The following is a 19,631-nucleotide window of genomic DNA, read 5'->3' on the forward strand; positions in this document are numbered from 1 at the left end:
GTTTAAATTAATAAATAAAAACCACATTATGTTAGGTATGCTATGCTCCTGGATAGCCAAAGAATCTCCAAAACTGTTCCTTATTGTTGGCCACTCGTTTATACCTCCCGATAGATTGTTTGGCCATATAGAGAAGCAAGTTAAAGCAAGAAGCCTTATCTTGAAACCTACTGACTATGAACAAATTATATTATTCAATTTGGGACTATATTAAAACTGGGAATAGATGTACAGGTGTCTGATTGGAAATCTGCTGTCAAAGATATAGTAAATCCTTCTTCAGCTTGAAATTTCCAGTTAAAGATGTAAAAGGAACATTATCAAGAAGAAATCCACTACGGACTCAGTCAGTAACTGTTCAAGATGAGCAAAGTTGCAACCTTGATGATGTAGTAGGAAAACGTATCTGCAGAAGAGGGAATTCATTCATGGAAACTCAGCCCACAGAAATTGAAAAGGGTGTAAAGCTAAACAAAAGACAAAAATGAAAGATATCACAACCTTCTTAAATAAACACAATGGCCCTGAATGGGAGAGTTACGAGCAGGGGCGTATTTTGCGGGCTACCGGCGGTAGCCCAAGGAAATTACAAAAGAAAAAGTTTATAATATAACATAATGTAATAATTTTGTATTATTAGTTTTACCATAGTAATTAAAATTAAAGTAATTGTTAGATATATTTTGTGTAATAATAGGGTCAGCGGTAGCCCAAACCCTTTAACCAGTATACGCCACTGGTTACGAGGATCTTCTATTTTACAAAAATTTAACACAACAGATAGGAGATGAACAGCCAGAAGAATAGTGAAATAGGTGAACTACCAAATCAAGATGATAGCATGATAAACCTTTAAATGAAAAGTGGAAGATAATTATTATCCATTAGAAAAACAGAGTCATAAAAAATATATTTATTTTCTTAGCTTTTATCCACGTTATCATATAAACTGTGTTATTAAAAATAACTTCTTAAAGGGCTTGTTTAACTTAATGTGCCACTCATGAATCATAGTTCTTGTAAATTTTATGTTCCATCTGTATTTTTTTTTCTCTCTTTTACTAGTGATAAACTGATGCTAATATACACACTATAGTAACAGACTAATTCTGGTACATTTTTTAAAATAATAAATCAGTAATTAAGTAACTTTTATTTAAAATGTCTTAAGTATTCTCCCTTATTGTGTCTTGTGTGCCATCATGAATAGTCAAATACAGTTCCAAAGCCTGTTATATCCTAGTTACAGAACCTAACACCATTAAGTCCAACTTAAATTATTTAATTAAAAAGAAACTATTAGAGTATGATTTCAGTATTTCATGCAGATCAGATGAAAACAAATTACCATATAAAACTAAACAAAGAAATATTTGCAATATTTGTGTTAAAAATACTGTCTACTACAGTAAATATCCCTTCCAAACGACATCCTGTCCAGGACATGGTGAAAGTTTCCCCCCTTCCAAACAGAAATTCTAAAGACACCCTTGTACCGACAAAAGAACAAAAGTGGTCAAAGCCCTCACTTAAACTAAGCTGTAGTCAAGTATTTTATAATATAAAATATTATTACTTCCATTGTGTGAAGTGAAGCCCTCAGTGGAATGAGGGATGGACTTTAGAGTCTATTCCAAACTACAAAACTCAAACTTCACTGTTATTCACTTATTCAGTAGGTAATTACTACTGACCTATTTGCTTAGAAAATGATTTAACAGACCTATCGGTAAAGAAGAAAGTAAAATGCATTCCAAATGATCTAAAAGTTCGTCAAAATATTGAAAATGACCAATAAAAGTCGAAAAAAAAGCTAATTTGGAAACAAATGACAGTTTTTCCTCATTTCTGTAAAATTTTGTTGAAAGGACTTAACAGGTATCTGAAATGGACGACTCAATTGATGTTGTCTCAGGATTCTTATGTACAATAACAACAAGAAAAAAAAAACAATTAAACATAATAAATTGCTTAAAATAATTTTTTTTTATTTTAACAGTGAATATTTTATTATTTTTAGTGCATATGAATCCACCCCCTAATCATAACCTTGTCTATGCAGTTTACTCAGTCAAGGGCAAGAACCTCTGAAATTTTCCTCAATAGAGTTAGCACGTCATAAATTAATCACATCATATTACAGGCACAAATAAGAGAAAATCCTCTCTTATCAGCATAACCTCTTCACCCAGGTACAATACACGTAAAAAAACTGTTCACTCTCAGAAATATATGTTGTTTTGTCTGCAAGCACTAAAAAATAATCTGATTTCAAAATTCTGTACACAGTTTCTCATACAATGAGTCTACCAAAAATGTTCATAATTTTATTTTGTACTAGTGGACTTGTACATGGCATTGGCGGCACTGGTTTGTCAGCGATCTTATAGCAGGTAATCGCCACTGTGTTTCTGATACTGCAGACGACTGCGGAAATTTTTATCATTATTATCTGGTGGTTCTAATGAAGTACGACCTGAATCATTATGCCCTCTCAATGGAATTTCCTCTTTGCTACATAATCCAATATTCCGAATAATTTGTGCGAGTTTCTCTCTGTATTATTTTTAACATCAGCTTTCCTTTCATTGTCCAAATGTATGCTGATGAAACCACCTTAATAGCATCTCACTCAGATCTTAACCAGTTAAAGTTGTCACAGATGAATAATCTTAACATAGCTAAGCAATGGTTTCACTCAAACAAGTTAATGCTTAATGAAGAAAAAACCCAGAAACTGATCTTAGGCCTCTCCAACACACTAGATAATGAAATATCTTATGTTAAACTGTTAGGTTTTTATTTGAATCCAAAATTAGGATTGCACAAACACATAGGAAGTATATGTACAAAATTGTCGAGGGTAATTTTTGTTTTTAGGAAGTTAAGGCAATTGGATTCAACAGAAACTCTCAGACAAGTATATTTTGCACTGTTTGAATCTCACATTAACTATGGAATTCATATATGGGGGAGTGCAATAGGAGTCAGTAGCATCTTATTACTACAAAAAAGAGCAATACCAAGGAATCATGTAGACCACTATTTCCAGAGTTAAAGGTAATGTCAGTTTACAATCTATTCATTTACAGAACCTTGATATTCCTTAGATCCAACATAGATCCTTATCAGACTAGATCAGCTATACATTCCTTCAACGCTAGAAATAAAGATAAATTAGATTACACAAGGTGCAGATTGAGCGTGAACTCAAATACTTACTTTTTAATGGCATTAATATGTTTAATAAGCTACCATTGGAGGCGAGAAAGATACCAGTAAATAGGTTTAAGTCCTGCATACATAGATGATTGCTGAACAGACCTTTCAATTCAGTGAATGAATTCATAGAGTGTGATGTAAATATTGTATTTTAGAAATGTATCCCTTTCTTTATATTTTAATTTTTCTCTTTGTATTTTAATTATACCTTTTGTCCTTATACAAATGTGTTAACCTACATCATACTCTGTTTATTTCTCAGTGTTTGTTTATTTGCCTATGTATGTTTATTTGCTTATAATTATTTGTTTATTTGTCTATATTCATTTGTGCTAAGTTTATTTGTTTGTGCATGTGTGAATGTATGTGTGCGTGTGTATATTATCGAACCTGACGGTGTCATATCCAGGCCTTATACACGGTTTCTGACAAATAAATAAATATTATTATTATTATTATTATTATTATTATTATTATTATTATTAAACTGAATTATTATATTGTCCTGCTTGTGATGTTCTAGATACAATATTATCTGCAGTGACAAGCAAACATTCTCTGGGAGCAGATAAAAAAGTTTCTTTTTTTTTTCTTCCACTATGTTAACAATGTCAAAACAAGTGCTTATACAAATTTTGGACACTTGAACGCAATTACGAGCGCTGTAAAAAATACGTTTTCCTGGTGACATTTACAGAAAGAAAACAAAAGTTTATGGAAAGATTTATTGGAACAGATACAGTAATTGTTGAGATATTTTTCAACATAATTATTCCCCACCAGACATTTGCCATACCGTAAGATCAACTTTCGTAGCTATGTGTCGTAGAAGTCTGCCACCTGGGATCGGAACCAGTGTGTGATAGCTGTCTACATCTCTCTGTTGGTTCCATGGTATGACAAATGTCTCAGTTCCAGTGAGGAATTGAAAAATAGCTCAAGAGTTGTTGTATCTGTTTCAATAAATTTTTTTCAATGAAATTGTTTTCTTTCTTTCAGGGAAACGTATTTTTTTACAGCCCTCGTAATTCCGGTCGAGTGGCCAAAATTTGTATAAGCACTTGTTTTGACATGATAACATGATGGAAGAAAAAACAATAATTTTTTATCTGCCCCCATCAGAATGTTTGCTTGTGTGTACAGACTTTCTGAGGTGATGGCTTCTCTCATGATTTCGAAACATTTCCAGTCTTTTAAATTTGTAGAAGATCTGGTAACAAGACAGCCAAGGCTCATGAGAACCTTTGTCTACACCTGCACAATCTGCATCCAGAAATAATATACTCCTCTTACAAAAGAAACCCTCTGATAATTTGAAATATGTAGCCATTAAAATGTATCAATCCATTTTAACTGAAATTAGCATTTGAAACATTTGCTACCGTGTACTGAAAGATGATATTTTCCACCCGGAAACCAACACATTTTTAAGAGTACCGGTGCAAGTAGTTACCTAATGCTGACATCAGCATTTTCCAGAATTCGTCAGCACCTGATACCCGTTTGTTAGCTTTATTCACAAGAGCTGTACTAGTCTCCATTTTGTATTATTCGGTTTATTTCAATTTTAAATTTATACTTCTATAGAGACACAAAATGAAACTCACTTTCGTTCCTCATTGAAGATAGACAGAACTCTCTTCTCTCTTGTACAATGCATTTAAATTATGGGGGAAAGTGCCATGAACAAGTGTTTGGCGAAAAATATTTTAATAAAACCAAACATGCTATTGAAGAGTATAATGAAAGTAATCCATAGTAATGTGACTGTATTTGTTGTGTGTTTCATATTTTCAGTGCTGAATAATTTATTATCGTGTGTATAGTAATATATTCACATAATTTTACTTATGAAAATATTAATTGGTGGTGTCAGCTTTTTTGAACACAATTTCCAGTTTATTTCATAATTTTAAATTGGCAGCGCTGACAACACCAACAGAAGTACCTAATAATAATAATAATAATAATAATAATAATAATAATAATTCTATTACTACTACTACTACTACTATTACTACTACTACTACTATCCAATACTACACTACTACTACTACTACTGCTGCTACTGCTTCATCGATGCTAAATAACTTAGTAGTTAATACAGCGTCGTTAAATAATCAAGTAAAAAAATCTTCCCATACACAAAAATGTACTGCGTTTATGTCAGGACATGGTATGACTGTGGACATACTTCCTGCCATTGTGTTAAGAAGAAACTCTCATCTTTGTTTTTTTGTTGACTTGGTAAGAGCAGTTACTTTTATTAATCACACCGTTCTTACAATTTTTCTCGTTTCAAGATAAAAAATTGTTTCATATGAAACATTTCATAGCAAGTTTTGGGATAGCCATTGATTGATTTCCCAATATACTCAGTGAATTTAAGAGAGTAGTATATTTTGATAATAATTGATTGAAAGAATTTTAGTTTTGTCCTTTAAATGTGCACAAATTTGATCCACACAATTAATGTAACATTGAAAAATACCTTTGCAGAAGGAAAAGTTACGTTGTTCATGTCAAATTTCTGCATATTTGAAGAACAAAACTGAAATTCTTTTAATCATTCATTATCATTAATACCCTGCACTCTTAAATTGACTAAACATATTAGGAATTCAATCAATGGCTTTCCCAAAACATGCTATGAAATGTTTCATATGAAACAATTTTTATCTCGAAAAAGAAGTAAAAACGACTAAAACTGTATTAATCTTTTTGTTGGAAATATTTCAAAGACTGACTCCCTGAAAGTACTTAAAGTTCACTCTGTATAGGCCTATAGTTCTCACTCACATAATACTCTGCTTAAACTTTATTAGTTTCACTAATTTCAGGTTTCTTGAAATAAGCAAGTGAAGAAGTATCAGTATTGTTTTTTGTTGTTCAGTTCTCTTCATGGTTAAATTCACATTAGAAACCTTATTTTGTGTGAGCACCTAATGACTAGAAGGCGGATTCATATGCACTAAAAACGACAAAATATGCATGCATGTATTGCAATAGTTTTCAATAAATATATTAATCGATTCTTATTGGAAGGTCAAATAATTGAATTAGCGTGAACGATTGCTCCTGCAGTAATTAATTCTAGTTTTTATTGCATGCACTTATAAAAACCAGTAGTAGGCCTAAATAAATAAATATATAAATATATATATATATATATATATATATATATATATATATATATATATATATGCACTAAAAATGTACTGTTAAAATAAAAAAGCTTGTTTTATTCTAAGCAAATTAGTAATATTATTGACGGTTTTTCTGTTATACATAAGAATATTGACATACTGTAAGTTCTTGAAGTTGTGTGCAGTGGCGACTCCTGATATTTTTTGTATGTAAGATATGAGTTTGACGACTGATGACCGAGACAAAAACTAATATTAATAATAATATAATATTAATAATAATAATAGTAATAAGTCTTTGACTCACCATTCTGGAACTGGCAATTTTTTTGTAGTGAAGTTCAATTATCCTTTCCCTTTTAGTTGCGAAGACGGCTCCTAAGCTATTGTACTGCCTGATATTTACTGATGCTCCGTCCTATATATGTGCAATTAATTTCTTGCTACAGTTAAATTCTTCTAAATGATCAAATACAACTCCAGACATTCTTTCGGCTGTCCTGTCATCTGAAAGTTCTGTTAATTCTTGTATTTATTATAATTTATTTTATTCATCCTTATGTAATTTTGTTTTCTATTTTATTTTTTATATTATATAATTTTAAATTATTTATTATTTCGTTTATTCTATTCTTTTAAAATGATCAATGAACTGCATTTAAGAAGGCTACAAGGATACTTGAAAATTCTTATTGTAGTCTTTGAGAGGGTCTCCATCACCCAGAAAGAAGGGTTGTAGTATTAGGATATGCTGTCATATCCTCAAACGCAGTTAAACTCAAGCCATATCCCTCCCTCCGCACTCTCCCCTGTCCACTAACTTCACTGCTAGAAAAAACCGTTTGCTGGAAGATATTTGGATGGTTCCTCGGAAATTATGGTATTTCTGAGCTGTGCAGTGGCGACAACTCACGACAGAAAGTGGAAGCTTAAAGGAAATTATTACGTCGGGACGCATTGAAAATCAAAATCTGTAATTAAAATTTTCAATTTGAAAAAGGCATAGACCGATAAGCAATTAAATTAGGTGAATATAGGTTAAATAGGGTCCATCTTCATGCTTATCAAGTAATGTGTGGTCTTAATTATTAACTATGTCACATTTATTGATTGGATTAACGTTTTCTGCAATTATTTGCCATCATCAGATCAACATAAGTGTCATATTTTACATACTGAATACTGGTTACGAAAATTAAGTAGAATAAAGTAATATTCGAACAAGCAAACATGGTTCCTACTTTACTAGATAAATGTTACATTATAATTAGTCGTGCACTGACTCAACTGTTTAGGCCTACATATGGTAATGTTCATATTAGACACAGATAAAATTATAAAGTGCAATAATTATATATATTATTAAATTTTCACGTAGAAGTATTGTGTATAGTACGTAAATTAAACTAGCAGGTTACAGTGGCGGCTCATACATATTTAATGCCTAGTGCCAAAATCAGTGGTAGATCCAGGATACCCTAAGGGGGAGGGTAATTCTTTTTCCTACTATTTCCTCCCTGGATCCGCATATGGTCTAAACTAAAGACAAGAAATAATAATAATAATAATAATAATAATAATAATAATAATAATAATAATAATAATAATAATAATAATAATTAGAGACGAGAATTCCATGCAAATGCATGTTTTTATAGGAACATAGGACATAGCTCAAACTTGGTACTTATCCATTTCATTACTTTCCGGTTCCAAATATGTGTACTTTTCCCGTGCGTATTTGCATGTTTTCGACTTTTTAGGGATAAAAACATGGATAATGCATATTTAGGTAATTTTTAACTTAATAATGCATATGATATACATTACATTCAGTTTAAATGCATGTTTTAATGGTTTTGTGTGGACACCTCAGTTTCTCGAGTTTATATTCCATATTTTGGCTTCAGGAATCAAGATTGAAGAATAAAAAGAAAAAAACTAAATAACAGAAAATTTAAATAAAATGTTAAGATTTTCTTCAATAAGGTGTTAGAGGACCTTTCCCTGGACGGAAGTCCACTTTTACAACACTTTACCGACGACCCTCTATACACTGCGTGTCATAAATGAATTTATTACGTTGGATATTTTGAGAATAGTAAGTAGAGAGGAAATATAGAGGGTTCAAGGAAATTGCCGACAAATAATTTAGGTCAAAAGCATCCTCTTTCAGGGAGGTTGTAAATTCTCTTCCTTTTCTAGTACTAGTAGCAATTTAGATTCTTCTAAATTTGGAATCATCGTTAAACTGTGTTTGTTGTGTGTGAATATCGTAAGTTGTTAATGTGCTTGTTTATTCTGTTTGCACGTGTTAATGTGCTTGTTTATTCTGTTTGCACGTGTTAATGTGCTTGTTTATTCTGTTTGCACGTGTTAATGTGGTTCTAATATGTTTCCAATTTAAAGATTCCAAAAGTGTACTCTTTGCACAGTGGATTACTGTAAAGGAAAAAATTTTATTAGATCAGATGAGGATGTCGTATTTTGCGACTGTTGGAGTAAAGAGTTAAGCAATGCTGTTCTGTTTCCGAACATTTTATATGACAATTGTTCTTTGTAAAAAAATTACAAAACTTGTTTAAAATAATTATTAAATTACGATGTCCGTTTTTAAATCGTATCTAGGTAACCGTAAGGTCTATTATAATTTCAGATGAAATGTACTAAAAAATTTCAAGTCGACCAGCATGTCGCATCTGTTTCACATATTGTAAGAATGGAACAAAAGAAAGAATCTGCAAAGAATTTCATAGATCTCTCACTTATGCCCGTGGGAAAGTGGATGTAGCGGCGAAAAACAAATTGGACAGGGTCATAAATGCTAACCCGGACTGCGGATTCTTTTGTTCAGTTATTTGTGGCGAAAACTTGAATTAAGAATTTGACCTGACACTGTCACAAATATGTTCAAGTTTAAACCCGTAACTTCTTGCAATATAGAGAGGTCATTCTCTGCCTACAAAAACATATTGACTGACAAGTGCAGGAAAACCAATTTAAAAATGTTGTTAGGTTTTTAACTGTGCAAAAAAAGTGAAGTGAAATAAGACATTTGAAACAAAAATAAAAGTGCATATTTTAATGTATTTTTCGCTTGATCATGCATATTTCATTGTTTGATAGTGCATGAATGCATGCATATTTTGGGATTTTATAGTGCATGAAATTCTCGTCTCTAATAATAATAATAATAATAATAATAATAATCACTCACCAAAATTTATACAACTGGAGCACTTGAGCACTTTTGTTGACCAGGTTAATGTGCGCGATAGATAAAACCCATTCGCCGATTCTTCTGACTTGAAAATAAATCCATCATTTTTTGTTGAAGTTGTCTATTTTGAAAACAAAACTCCTCAGATCCATCGTGACCTGTTAGTGCTAAATCTAGCGCCCCACAAAATCGTATGCAATTTATTATTAAATTTAACACATATCTGTTTTTATCAACTTGCTCATTGTGTTTTGCAATCGCGAGTCTGTAGTGTGAATTTAACTGATTTTCAATGTTCACTTTACCCAGCATAGACAAACTGAAGACGTTATTCATATTAACCATTGACTTATGATGTGTTTTTATTTTACCCCATTATTGTACTAAATCTGTCACACCCACTTTTGACCAGCTAAGTTCACCACGGAACAGAACACACGGGAAACAGAAGAACGCATTTTTCACATCACATCCACACAACCAGTTGTTTTTTAAATAAATATCTGGGTTGAATTTGCGAGATCTATTAACTTTAGTACTTTGCTGCTTTTGATGAATATTTAAGTGCGGTATAGGTCTGCCTATTTCTTTAACACGAAGTTTGTTTTCATATGTTAATGTTGAAAACGGAGATTTCAATAAAGCGCCAATTGAGTTCATTTTTTCACAGTACATAACACGATAACACGACCACTATTACGATGACAACCTCACGACTTAACACGTTCACACTACAATTGGTACTGTTGTAGAAATAATAAAGTGAAAACTTTCTCAAGCAAGTTTTCAAGAAACCGGGAGAGATTTTATTATCTTATTGTTGCAGTCTTCGCTCTACGAAACTTGTTCCGACAGAGCGAGAGGTAGTAAGGGATCGGCGTAGAAAATGGGGATGTATACAGTTTTACAAGCATTGCAAAAGCCAGCGGCAATTTGTGCCTGGCACATTTTAGATTATGCTTTAGATGCTGAAAAGGACGAGCGAAGTAGGTACAAATTTGCCTGTCACGTCTCGAAGTCAGTCAGATGGTTTCGCTGTGAAGACGCGAAGTTTGAAGTTAAATCACTGTTCAAATTTAGTTATATTGATTTCAAAGGATCCTTTGAATAAAATATGAAAAAATGCTCAAATCCGACCCCTACTAATGGCGAATGAATCTATAATCTGTAAATAGTTAGTACAGGGAATAAATACAATACAATATTAATTTGTAATTGTTTGATTTTGAAACCAGTAAACATGAATGAACAAGGTATGAAAAAAAGAAAGTGCATACCAGTCAAGTGGCGTAAATAAATTGACATGAATGAATATGGTTTAAAGGCAGTAGTGTTTTTTATTTTGTTAATTCCCGTCTTTCAATCTTACTTGATAGACTATATTTTTCATAACTTCAATTTCTTTACAAAAAACGTCTATAATACAAATTTCCCTGTTTTCGTGAGACATTTATGATATACTTATCAGATGAAGTGATGGTGTTTTGTAAACAGATCAGTGCAGTGGTAATATTCAGAAACCGGCCGAATATCACCAAAGGATCCATGTCTGGTAAACTTTATGCCTCAGTCTTGCTAAACTTAGCCTAAATAAGCTTGTGAACATCCTCTAGAGGGATAGAAAAGAGAATCTAGATATAAAACTGAAACTCTACTGAGAGAAACGGCAATATTTTATTTCGTCACTATCATAAATACCGATAACAGATATCTCTCAAGTTGAAAAGTTAGGTTATGTCACTCTTTTATAATATGTGCTGAGAGATTAGTCTTATTTTCGTAACTGGGCGCCATATTTCATGTGGACAGTAGCTGTGGCACGAGTGGCGGGCTGTTGCCATGCCTATTTGAGCTCTCTCAACTTGGGTTGGCGCGCAGTCTGTGTCACGCACCCAGCAGGAGAACATCGAACGGCGAGCATGGCGAACAGAAATCCACAGATCAAGTACACACAGGTACGTGGTGCGATGCCTGATATTCAGAAGCCATCGTGTAATATGCTTTATTCTGTATGAGAGATTGTTCTGCTCATTGGAAAATGGAAGTCTGTACAATGACTTTCAGAGATATTGAATATGCTGTAGTGCAGGTTTATTTATACGAAGCCGTTGATGTCAGTGACTTTCGTGATTCGAAAAGCAGACATTACGTTTGAGGATTTGTATTTGTCTTTATGAAAATTGTTATACGTCAGTGCTTCATTATAGTAAACTTATCTATAGGCTATTTTATGCGATTCGCAATATTCCACTTTTTTTTTTTTTTAAGTTATTACTTGTTATGTTGCGAGTTTTAAATTTATTTTCTCTGTCTATCACTTAAAAGTCGTTCATAGTAAATGAGATTATTTATGATAGAAGATATATTTTCGTTTTCTGGCATCATGTCTTGAATCAGCGATATGGCATGAACAGTGGTTTGAGTCCAGTGGCCAAATCCGATTCCGTAAGCCAGCTATAAAGGCTGTGGGGATTTATTTCAGACTACACGTTAGTCCCGTTCTTGTTGAATTGATCGTTCACCCCCTGCTGAAGCTGAGGATCCCGACTGCACGCAAGATAAATTTCTACCTGTTTTAAAGCGCCCGACTGCGCGCGGCGGTCAGTTTAGGCCTTAGGGTATAGGCACAGTCTAGTACATACAGTCACGAAGCTCAATACGTAGGGAATATGCATCCAATGATAGTTGAACTTTAGTTGCTAACCGCTTGGAGCATTGTATCGCGAAAAATGCAAAAAATCACCTCAAGCTTCTTGACTATGTACCAGACTGTGGTATAAGCACAGTCTAATACATACAGTCGCGCAACTTATACGTATAAAAGATGCCAACATTTGACAAGTGGCGTGACAGTAGCGCTCCAGTGGCAGGGAAGTTAAATGTGTGTGGAGTATATAATATAACACAGCAGAGAAATAATGCTGTGTAGTTTATTTGATATTTAATACCATACAGTACAGTAACCGTATGTTTTTCTTAATAATTTTATTTTAGAAACCTACAGGACTTTTATACCCAGTGATGGGGATGCCAAGTAATATAGGTGTAACATTCCACAGAAGTTTCATTATTGTAGGCTTACAAATAAAAATAATCGGAACTTCTGTTCATTAAATCTAATCTTCTAAAACTTATCAATATTTTCTACTCCTCAAATAAAAAAAAATACAAGACGTAAGGTGGACAAGTAGGCCTAAAAGCAAATAACCTGTATTACTAAAAAAAAATAATATTACACCGATTGCAGCCTACGTTTTTTTTTTTCCACATGCATTTAAACTATTCTTCCTGACATACGAATAGGTAACTGATAACCAATAAATGTTTTATAGAGCATAATACTACCGCCGTGTTGGTTTTGATTATGAGTTATGACTTTATGACCTCTCTTGTTCTTCAAGGGATCTGAATAACTACTGACTCTGAGAGATTTTAGTTTGTTGTTACTACAGTTTACAGCACTATACACATGTATTTTATTCAGAAACATTATTAAACGTTATTAACAAACCACGCCCTTTTCGTAAGAACGTGCTGGCATTAGCAATATTGGTCTGTGGTAACAATCCTATGATCTATTGCTACAATTTATTTGTTAATTGAAATTTTTAAAAAATCTTCATCAAACCTGTGTATTAATTTGTTCGCATGTAGTCTACGTTATATTAGCAGTAAGTGAATGTAAATGTATCGTATAAGTAGGATAAGTTAAAAGTAGCCTACGTGTGGAAATTGGACATGTATTTCAAGTTGCAGTAAACTTAACATAACATATTACTCCTATTGTGGCTTAAAATAATAAAAAATGCCGGTACTTAAGGAAATAAAAAAAGTGAACTTCAAAATACATTCCGTGGATCTCGTATGGATTAAATCTCCCTTTTTGTTATCAAGTTTACATCAGCTGTTGAGTTTATCCCATTTTATGGCATGGAAAATAGTTAATTTCTGAGGAAATAGTGCGGAGTACCTGTTTACAATTCAGTTTCCCGCGCGCAGTTAGGCAAAAACTGACCCTTTTGTGCTCAGTCGGTACCGATCTTTCTGAAGCATGTGGACGTGACTGAGGTGAGGCCAATAGCACAGTCTAGTACATACAGTCACGAAGCTTGAGGTGATTCTGCTTTCTTGTAGTGCATTTCACGAGTAAAGAGGGTTGCCCCGCCAGCAGGTCAGTTTTTAAGACGGACGAGAGAATTACCGAAAGTTCCAAGAGAAACTTCATAGTTCTGTTTCGTGTAGGCGTATCATTTTACGTGATATGAATATATAGTTTGTTATACAGTATTAACCAGTGAAAACAAGGTCACATTTACATAGGCTCTCAAATGAATACTAATCTTACAATATGTTATGGATTTGATGGTACATTTTGTGTGAAATGTATTGCTTGCTTTGTTTTGAATAAATCATTATATATCATTATTATTATTATTATTATTATTATTACTACTACTACTACTACTACTACTACTACTACTACTACTACTACTACTACTACTACTACTACTACATTACCGGTTGTTCTGTATGGTAGTGAAACTTGGACTCTCACTTTGAGAGAGGAACAGAGATTAAGGGTCTTCGAGAATAAGGTTCTTAGGAAAATATTTGGGGCTAAGAGGGATGAAGTTGCAGGAGAATGGCAGAAGGACGTCTTCAGGTAGCTCGAGGCGCACACATCGAGTTGCACTGACCATTGTCCGAAACTCGGAGAGATTTTACATCAAGTTATACAGAAAGTTATGTTATAAAACCATTATTTATACTTGGAATGATACTTATTTCTCGATCCCTCTAAGTTAGACTAAATAATAAGAACAATATACTATTAAATAACACCGTTCTGCATGGATTTTGTTGTTTTGAAATAAATGAGCGTTTCTGATTCACAATTTCACACTGATTGCAAGAATGAAATCCGTTTCCGCGTACCACGTCAGAATTTTTTACAATTCAAAATTTTATGTTTTCAATATTTTTCGTAATATAGTAATATTACAGTGTGCTTGTCGTTTGTTAAAAAGGCACGACAGCTTATAATTTAAAAATGTGTTACTTAAAATGTATCATAATACATTTTATTATGTTTGTATTTGATATTTATTAAAATCTACTGACTGTATCCGCCCTTAGGGGATGTACAGAATTGTACCCTTCCCCTTAAAATGAACCGAGGTTAAGAGATCCGTTGTTTATTCTTGGATATTTTTATCTGTCTGCACCCAACGTTATCTATAAACAGGAAGTTGAAATGTTTTGTGTCTCAGGTCATAAAAAATTGTGAAGGAGATATTTACTCTTACAGATTGCTATTAAAACCAACAATTAATTAGAGAAATGACATAGGGTCCCTGTATATACTGTATATTTATTTATGGAAGTGCAATCGAGCTTACGAGGCTACAGATTTCCTTACTGAGATAATAAACCTAACCCCTTTTAAAAGTTGTTTTAAAATTTGAGGTTCAGTTTTGTGTTGTTGGTTGTCGTGTAAAAGTGAAGTGTGTGAGTTCTCATTTTTCTGCGAGAGTACAACATAATAGTGTTGTTACATAGAAATGTTGAAACTTGGTTGTGTAAATGATCCAAATTTGTTTTGCTATATATATATATATATATATATATATATATATATATATATATATATATATATATATATATATATGTGGGTCATATACGTTAGTAAAACAGAGACAGAATACAACAGCTTTAGTAAAGAAAAAGAATGCTTACTTTCAATATTTTGGCATTAAGTTAGGAGACCAGGACTAATCCTGGTGCCCCCACAAAGTGTGTCGTAGTTGTGTTGAAGAGTTGAGAAGTTGGAAAAATGGAAAAAGCAAGTCATTGCCCTTTGGCATCCCTATGATTTGGTGGGAACCTACAAATCATGGAGACAATTGTTATTTTTGTACAGTTAAGGTAGCTGGATATACTGCTAAAAACAAGAAAAAATATTCTATATCCTAACATTCTCTCTGCCATTCGGCTCATACCTCATGGCCCTGATATTCCCATTCCGCTACCCCCTGAATCAGATACATTGCCATCTAAATCCAGAAGCACTGAAACTGAATCTCCAGTGGATCATACTTATGAACCAGACAATACTGGTGATAGATGTTTTAATCAAAGTGAGCTTAATGATTTAAAGAGGGATTTAAATTTGCCTAAAGAATCAGCAGAACTGTTAGGTTCTAGGTTAAAAGAAAAGAAAGTATTGGCTGAAGGTACATATTTTTAATGTACAGGCATCGTCAGAAAGAACTTGTCCCTTTTTTTGCTGGAGAAGAAAATTAGAAGACATTCTTGCCGTCTTAAAATTCTATAACATAAACTATAATTCCAAAGAGTGGAGGTTCTTCATATATTCTTCTCAGAAAAGTCTTTAAAGGTGTTTTGCTTCATAATGGAAATATTGCGGACTATTGCTGGATGTTGAAAAGGGACTGCTCTGCACAACATGCAAGGAGGTCAAGGAGGACAAAATTTGAAGTGCAATATTGAGGTAAGGTTATGAAAGTGCTTATAATTATTAATTAATATTAATTAATGGTTAATTAGTGACAAATAGCAAATTGTGGCCTAGTTTTTCTCACAAAATTCTTGTTGAAAATAATTTTATGACGTTTCACAAAGCTATAATTTCATTTCTAGTTATTCATGAATTGTCTGAAAACCTGACGTGATGGGGGAAACTGGAGATTATTTTCGAATTCAGCACAAAAAATCCGTTTAGAATCGCCTATCAGATTGAAAACAACAGAAAATAAGTTCTGAAATGCAGAACGGTGATTAATTCATACTACTTTCATGCCGCAGATAACATTTTCTGGCATTTTCTTACAGTTAATTTTCTTTTCCTTTTCACTCTATTGAAAGAATTTTTTTATCTTGGTAATTTAATTACGCTGTATCAACTATTGGGCTATTTATCGTCGATAGAATTAGTGATAGCGAGGTGGTATTTGGCGAAATGAAACCGAGGATTCGCCATAGATTACGTGACATTCACCTTAAGGTTGGGGAAAACCTCGGAAAAGCCCAACCAGGTAGTCAGCAACTCCGGATAATCAGGCAAACGCGCTAGCGCCTCAGCTATACCGGTGGGGAAATAGTTATTATTACCTATAGTTAAAACAGTTAGTGTTGGTACTGCTGATGCGAAGATACTATTATTAAATTGATATTGTAATGGTTTATATTAATTTATGGACTCATATGTACTTAACCATTTGTTCAGTATCGTCTCGCAAGTTGAATGTTTTTATTTTTTATTTTAGTAGGTTATTTTATGACGCTTTATCAACATCTTAGGTTATTTAGCGTCTGAATGAGATGAAAATGATAATGCCGGTGAAATGAGTCCGGGGTCCAACACCGAGAGTTACCCAGCATTTGCTCATATTGGGTAGAGGGAAAACCCCGGAAAAAACCTCAACCAGGTAACTTGCCCCAACCGGGAGTCGAACCCGGGCCACCTGGTTTCGCGGCTAGACGCGCTAACCGTTACTCCACAGCTGTGGACAGTTGAATGTTAAACTGTAACAAATTTTTAATATTTTTGTTACTGCATATTGAAAATAGTATTTGGAACTATTTCCTACCGCTCTGGGACGTATAATGTGGAGAAGAGTAAAGAACTTCAAAGACTCCGCTTTTTCCTCGAGCAGAAGAAGAGTATAGTTTGAAGTGAGATGATCAGATCGAAATTTTGGAAAGCGGATATTTGAATTTAAAAATCAGGATATTTAGAAAGTAAAAAGCGTGACATGTTAAATTTATATTTATTATCTCATAAGAATGAAAACAATTGGCAAATACATTAAATACAGTCAACTCCGGATATAGTGAACCTCTGCGGACTTTCATATTTCGTTCACTATATCCGAAGTGTCTCTCCTCTAACTTTAAATGACAGAAATGAATGAAATTGTGAAGAAGAAAATAAAATATTTCGTTTTTGTGAAATGGATTATACTGTATACCAGCGGTCGTCAGCACAGAGCACCCTGGGGCTAGCGTCTCTTTACCGCGGAGAACACAGTGCACCATGGTGCACTCGTAGCTGCTAGCGGGTATGCTCTCTACTAGAGTCGGGCAAACAGCCTCTTACTCCCGCTCGCTCTCGTAGGTGAGACTAGCACTGCGTATTTTGCGGGCTACCGGCGGTAGCCCAAAGAAATTACAAAAGGAAAAGTTTATAATATAACATAATGTAATAATTTTGTATTATTAGTTTTACCATAGTAATTAAAATTAAAGTAATTGTTAGATATATTTTGTGTAATAATAGGGTCAGCGGTAGCCCAAACCCTTTAACCAGTATACGCCACTACGGCGGGTAGCTGGCCGATAATGCCAGTTCCGAGAATCGTATTCTCGAGATTGGCACTCTCGGGAACGAGGAATACCGGGTCCCGGCTTGTTATCGCACGGCCGACTTATCGTTATGAAATGCGTACACTGACTGCCGGCTTATTAATTGCCGCTCATCACTGCAATTCGTCACTCCTTCTGAAATATTAATGTTCATAAAGTAATTTAAGAAGGCACAGCAGTGTGGTATGCATTAATACAGCACATTATGATTGTCGACAATCTTACAGACGTCACACTATTTTAATGAACTATTTATTTATTGCCTTTCTGGAGAAGCAAAATAATGCAGCACTTTCAGTCGTTACCTAATCCTAAGCTAGTCTAAAACAATAACAAGTTATGGTTGGAGCTATGATATATTTTCTCGCTATCAGCATTTCGTTGACATTCCATATTTCATCATTCGATAGTGTTTTGTATACGCTATAGTAATGGATATCACACGACTGTATTATTATATTGCGCGTTCACATCTGGACGTTTCGTTGTTATTGCGCTGTGTAAGGACGAAATAAAATAATTAATACTTATTTATATTATTATAAGGGACCAAAGACTCTGACAAAAGATATTTTTGTTTCCCAACTGATAAAATGCTGAATGTGAAATGGAAACACTTTTGCAAGAGGAAGGACAGAATAACTAAATAGAGTAGATCCTTTCAAAAATTGATCATAATTACTTACAGACGCGTTTTAAGGAACTCGGAGGTTCATTGCCGCTCGCACATAAGCCTGCCATCGGTCTCTACCCTGAGCAAGATTAATCCAATCTCTACCATCATATCCATTTTTATATTATCTTTCCATCTACGTCTCTGCCTCTCCAAACGTCTTTTCCCTCCGACTATCCAACTAACACTCTATATGCATTTCTGGATTCGCCCATACCTGCTAGATGTTCTGCCCATCTCATACCTCTGAATTTAATATTCCTAATAATGTCAAGTGAGGAGTACAATGCGTGTAGTTCTACGTTGTGCAACTTCATCCATTCTCTATCCCTCTTAGCCCCAAATATCTTCCTAAGGATCTTATTCTCGAATAGCCTTAAGCTCTGTTCCTCTCTCAAAGTGAGAGTCCAAATTTCACAACCATACAGAACAATCGGTAATATAACTGGTTTATAAATTCTAACTTTCAAGTTTTTTGAGAGCAGGGTGGATGACAAAAGCTTCTCGACCGAATAATAACAGGCATTTCTCCCCATATTTATTCTGCGTTTCCTCCCGAGTGTCATTTATATTTGCTATATCATAACAGAGTATAAAAGAGGGAACGGTTATTATTATTATTATTATTATTATTATTATTATTAAATTAATTACTTTACGACGCTTTATCAACTGCTATCGCTATCTAGCATCTGAATGAGATGATGGTAATGCCAGTGAAATGAGTCCAGGGTCCAGCGCCGAAAGTTACCCAGCATTTGCTCTCAATGGGTTAAGGCGAGAAGACTCAGCCAGGTAAAGGCTGGTTCACAATAAACCGGGAACGGAAACGACAACGAGAAATAATGTTAAAATAAATGTATTTAAATGTGAGCATTCACAATTAACGAGAAGATTGCCGGAGCCCGGGAACGGGAACGTGAAAGTTAATTGTGAATGCTCATATTTAAATGCATTTATTTTAAGAATATTTCCGTTATCGTTG

The 19,631-nt window shown here is 33.8% G+C and overlaps 1 protein-coding gene across 1 annotated transcript in view; it reads left to right on the plus strand.

The window, feature by feature from the left end:
* Nucleotides 1-11,038: 11,038 nt before the first annotated feature.
* LOC138709088 (aldehyde dehydrogenase 1A1-like) overlaps nt 11,039-19,631 on the plus strand; it is a 115,637-nt gene continuing 107,044 nt past the window's right edge. Inside the window, exons 1-2 of the mRNA XM_069839600.1 lie at nt 11,039-11,140; nt 11,401-11,543. Of these exons, the coding sequence (XP_069695701.1) occupies nt 11,041-11,140; nt 11,401-11,543 (243 nt within the window). The 5' untranslated portion in view covers nt 11,039-11,040. The remainder of the gene's footprint in view (nt 11,141-11,400; nt 11,544-19,631) is intronic.

The sequence above is a fragment of the Periplaneta americana genome, chromosome 11 (genome assembly GCF_040183065.1).
Source record: "Periplaneta americana isolate PAMFEO1 chromosome 11, P.americana_PAMFEO1_priV1, whole genome shotgun sequence".
Classification (NCBI taxonomy): Eukaryota; Metazoa; Arthropoda; class Insecta; order Blattodea; family Blattidae; genus Periplaneta; species Periplaneta americana.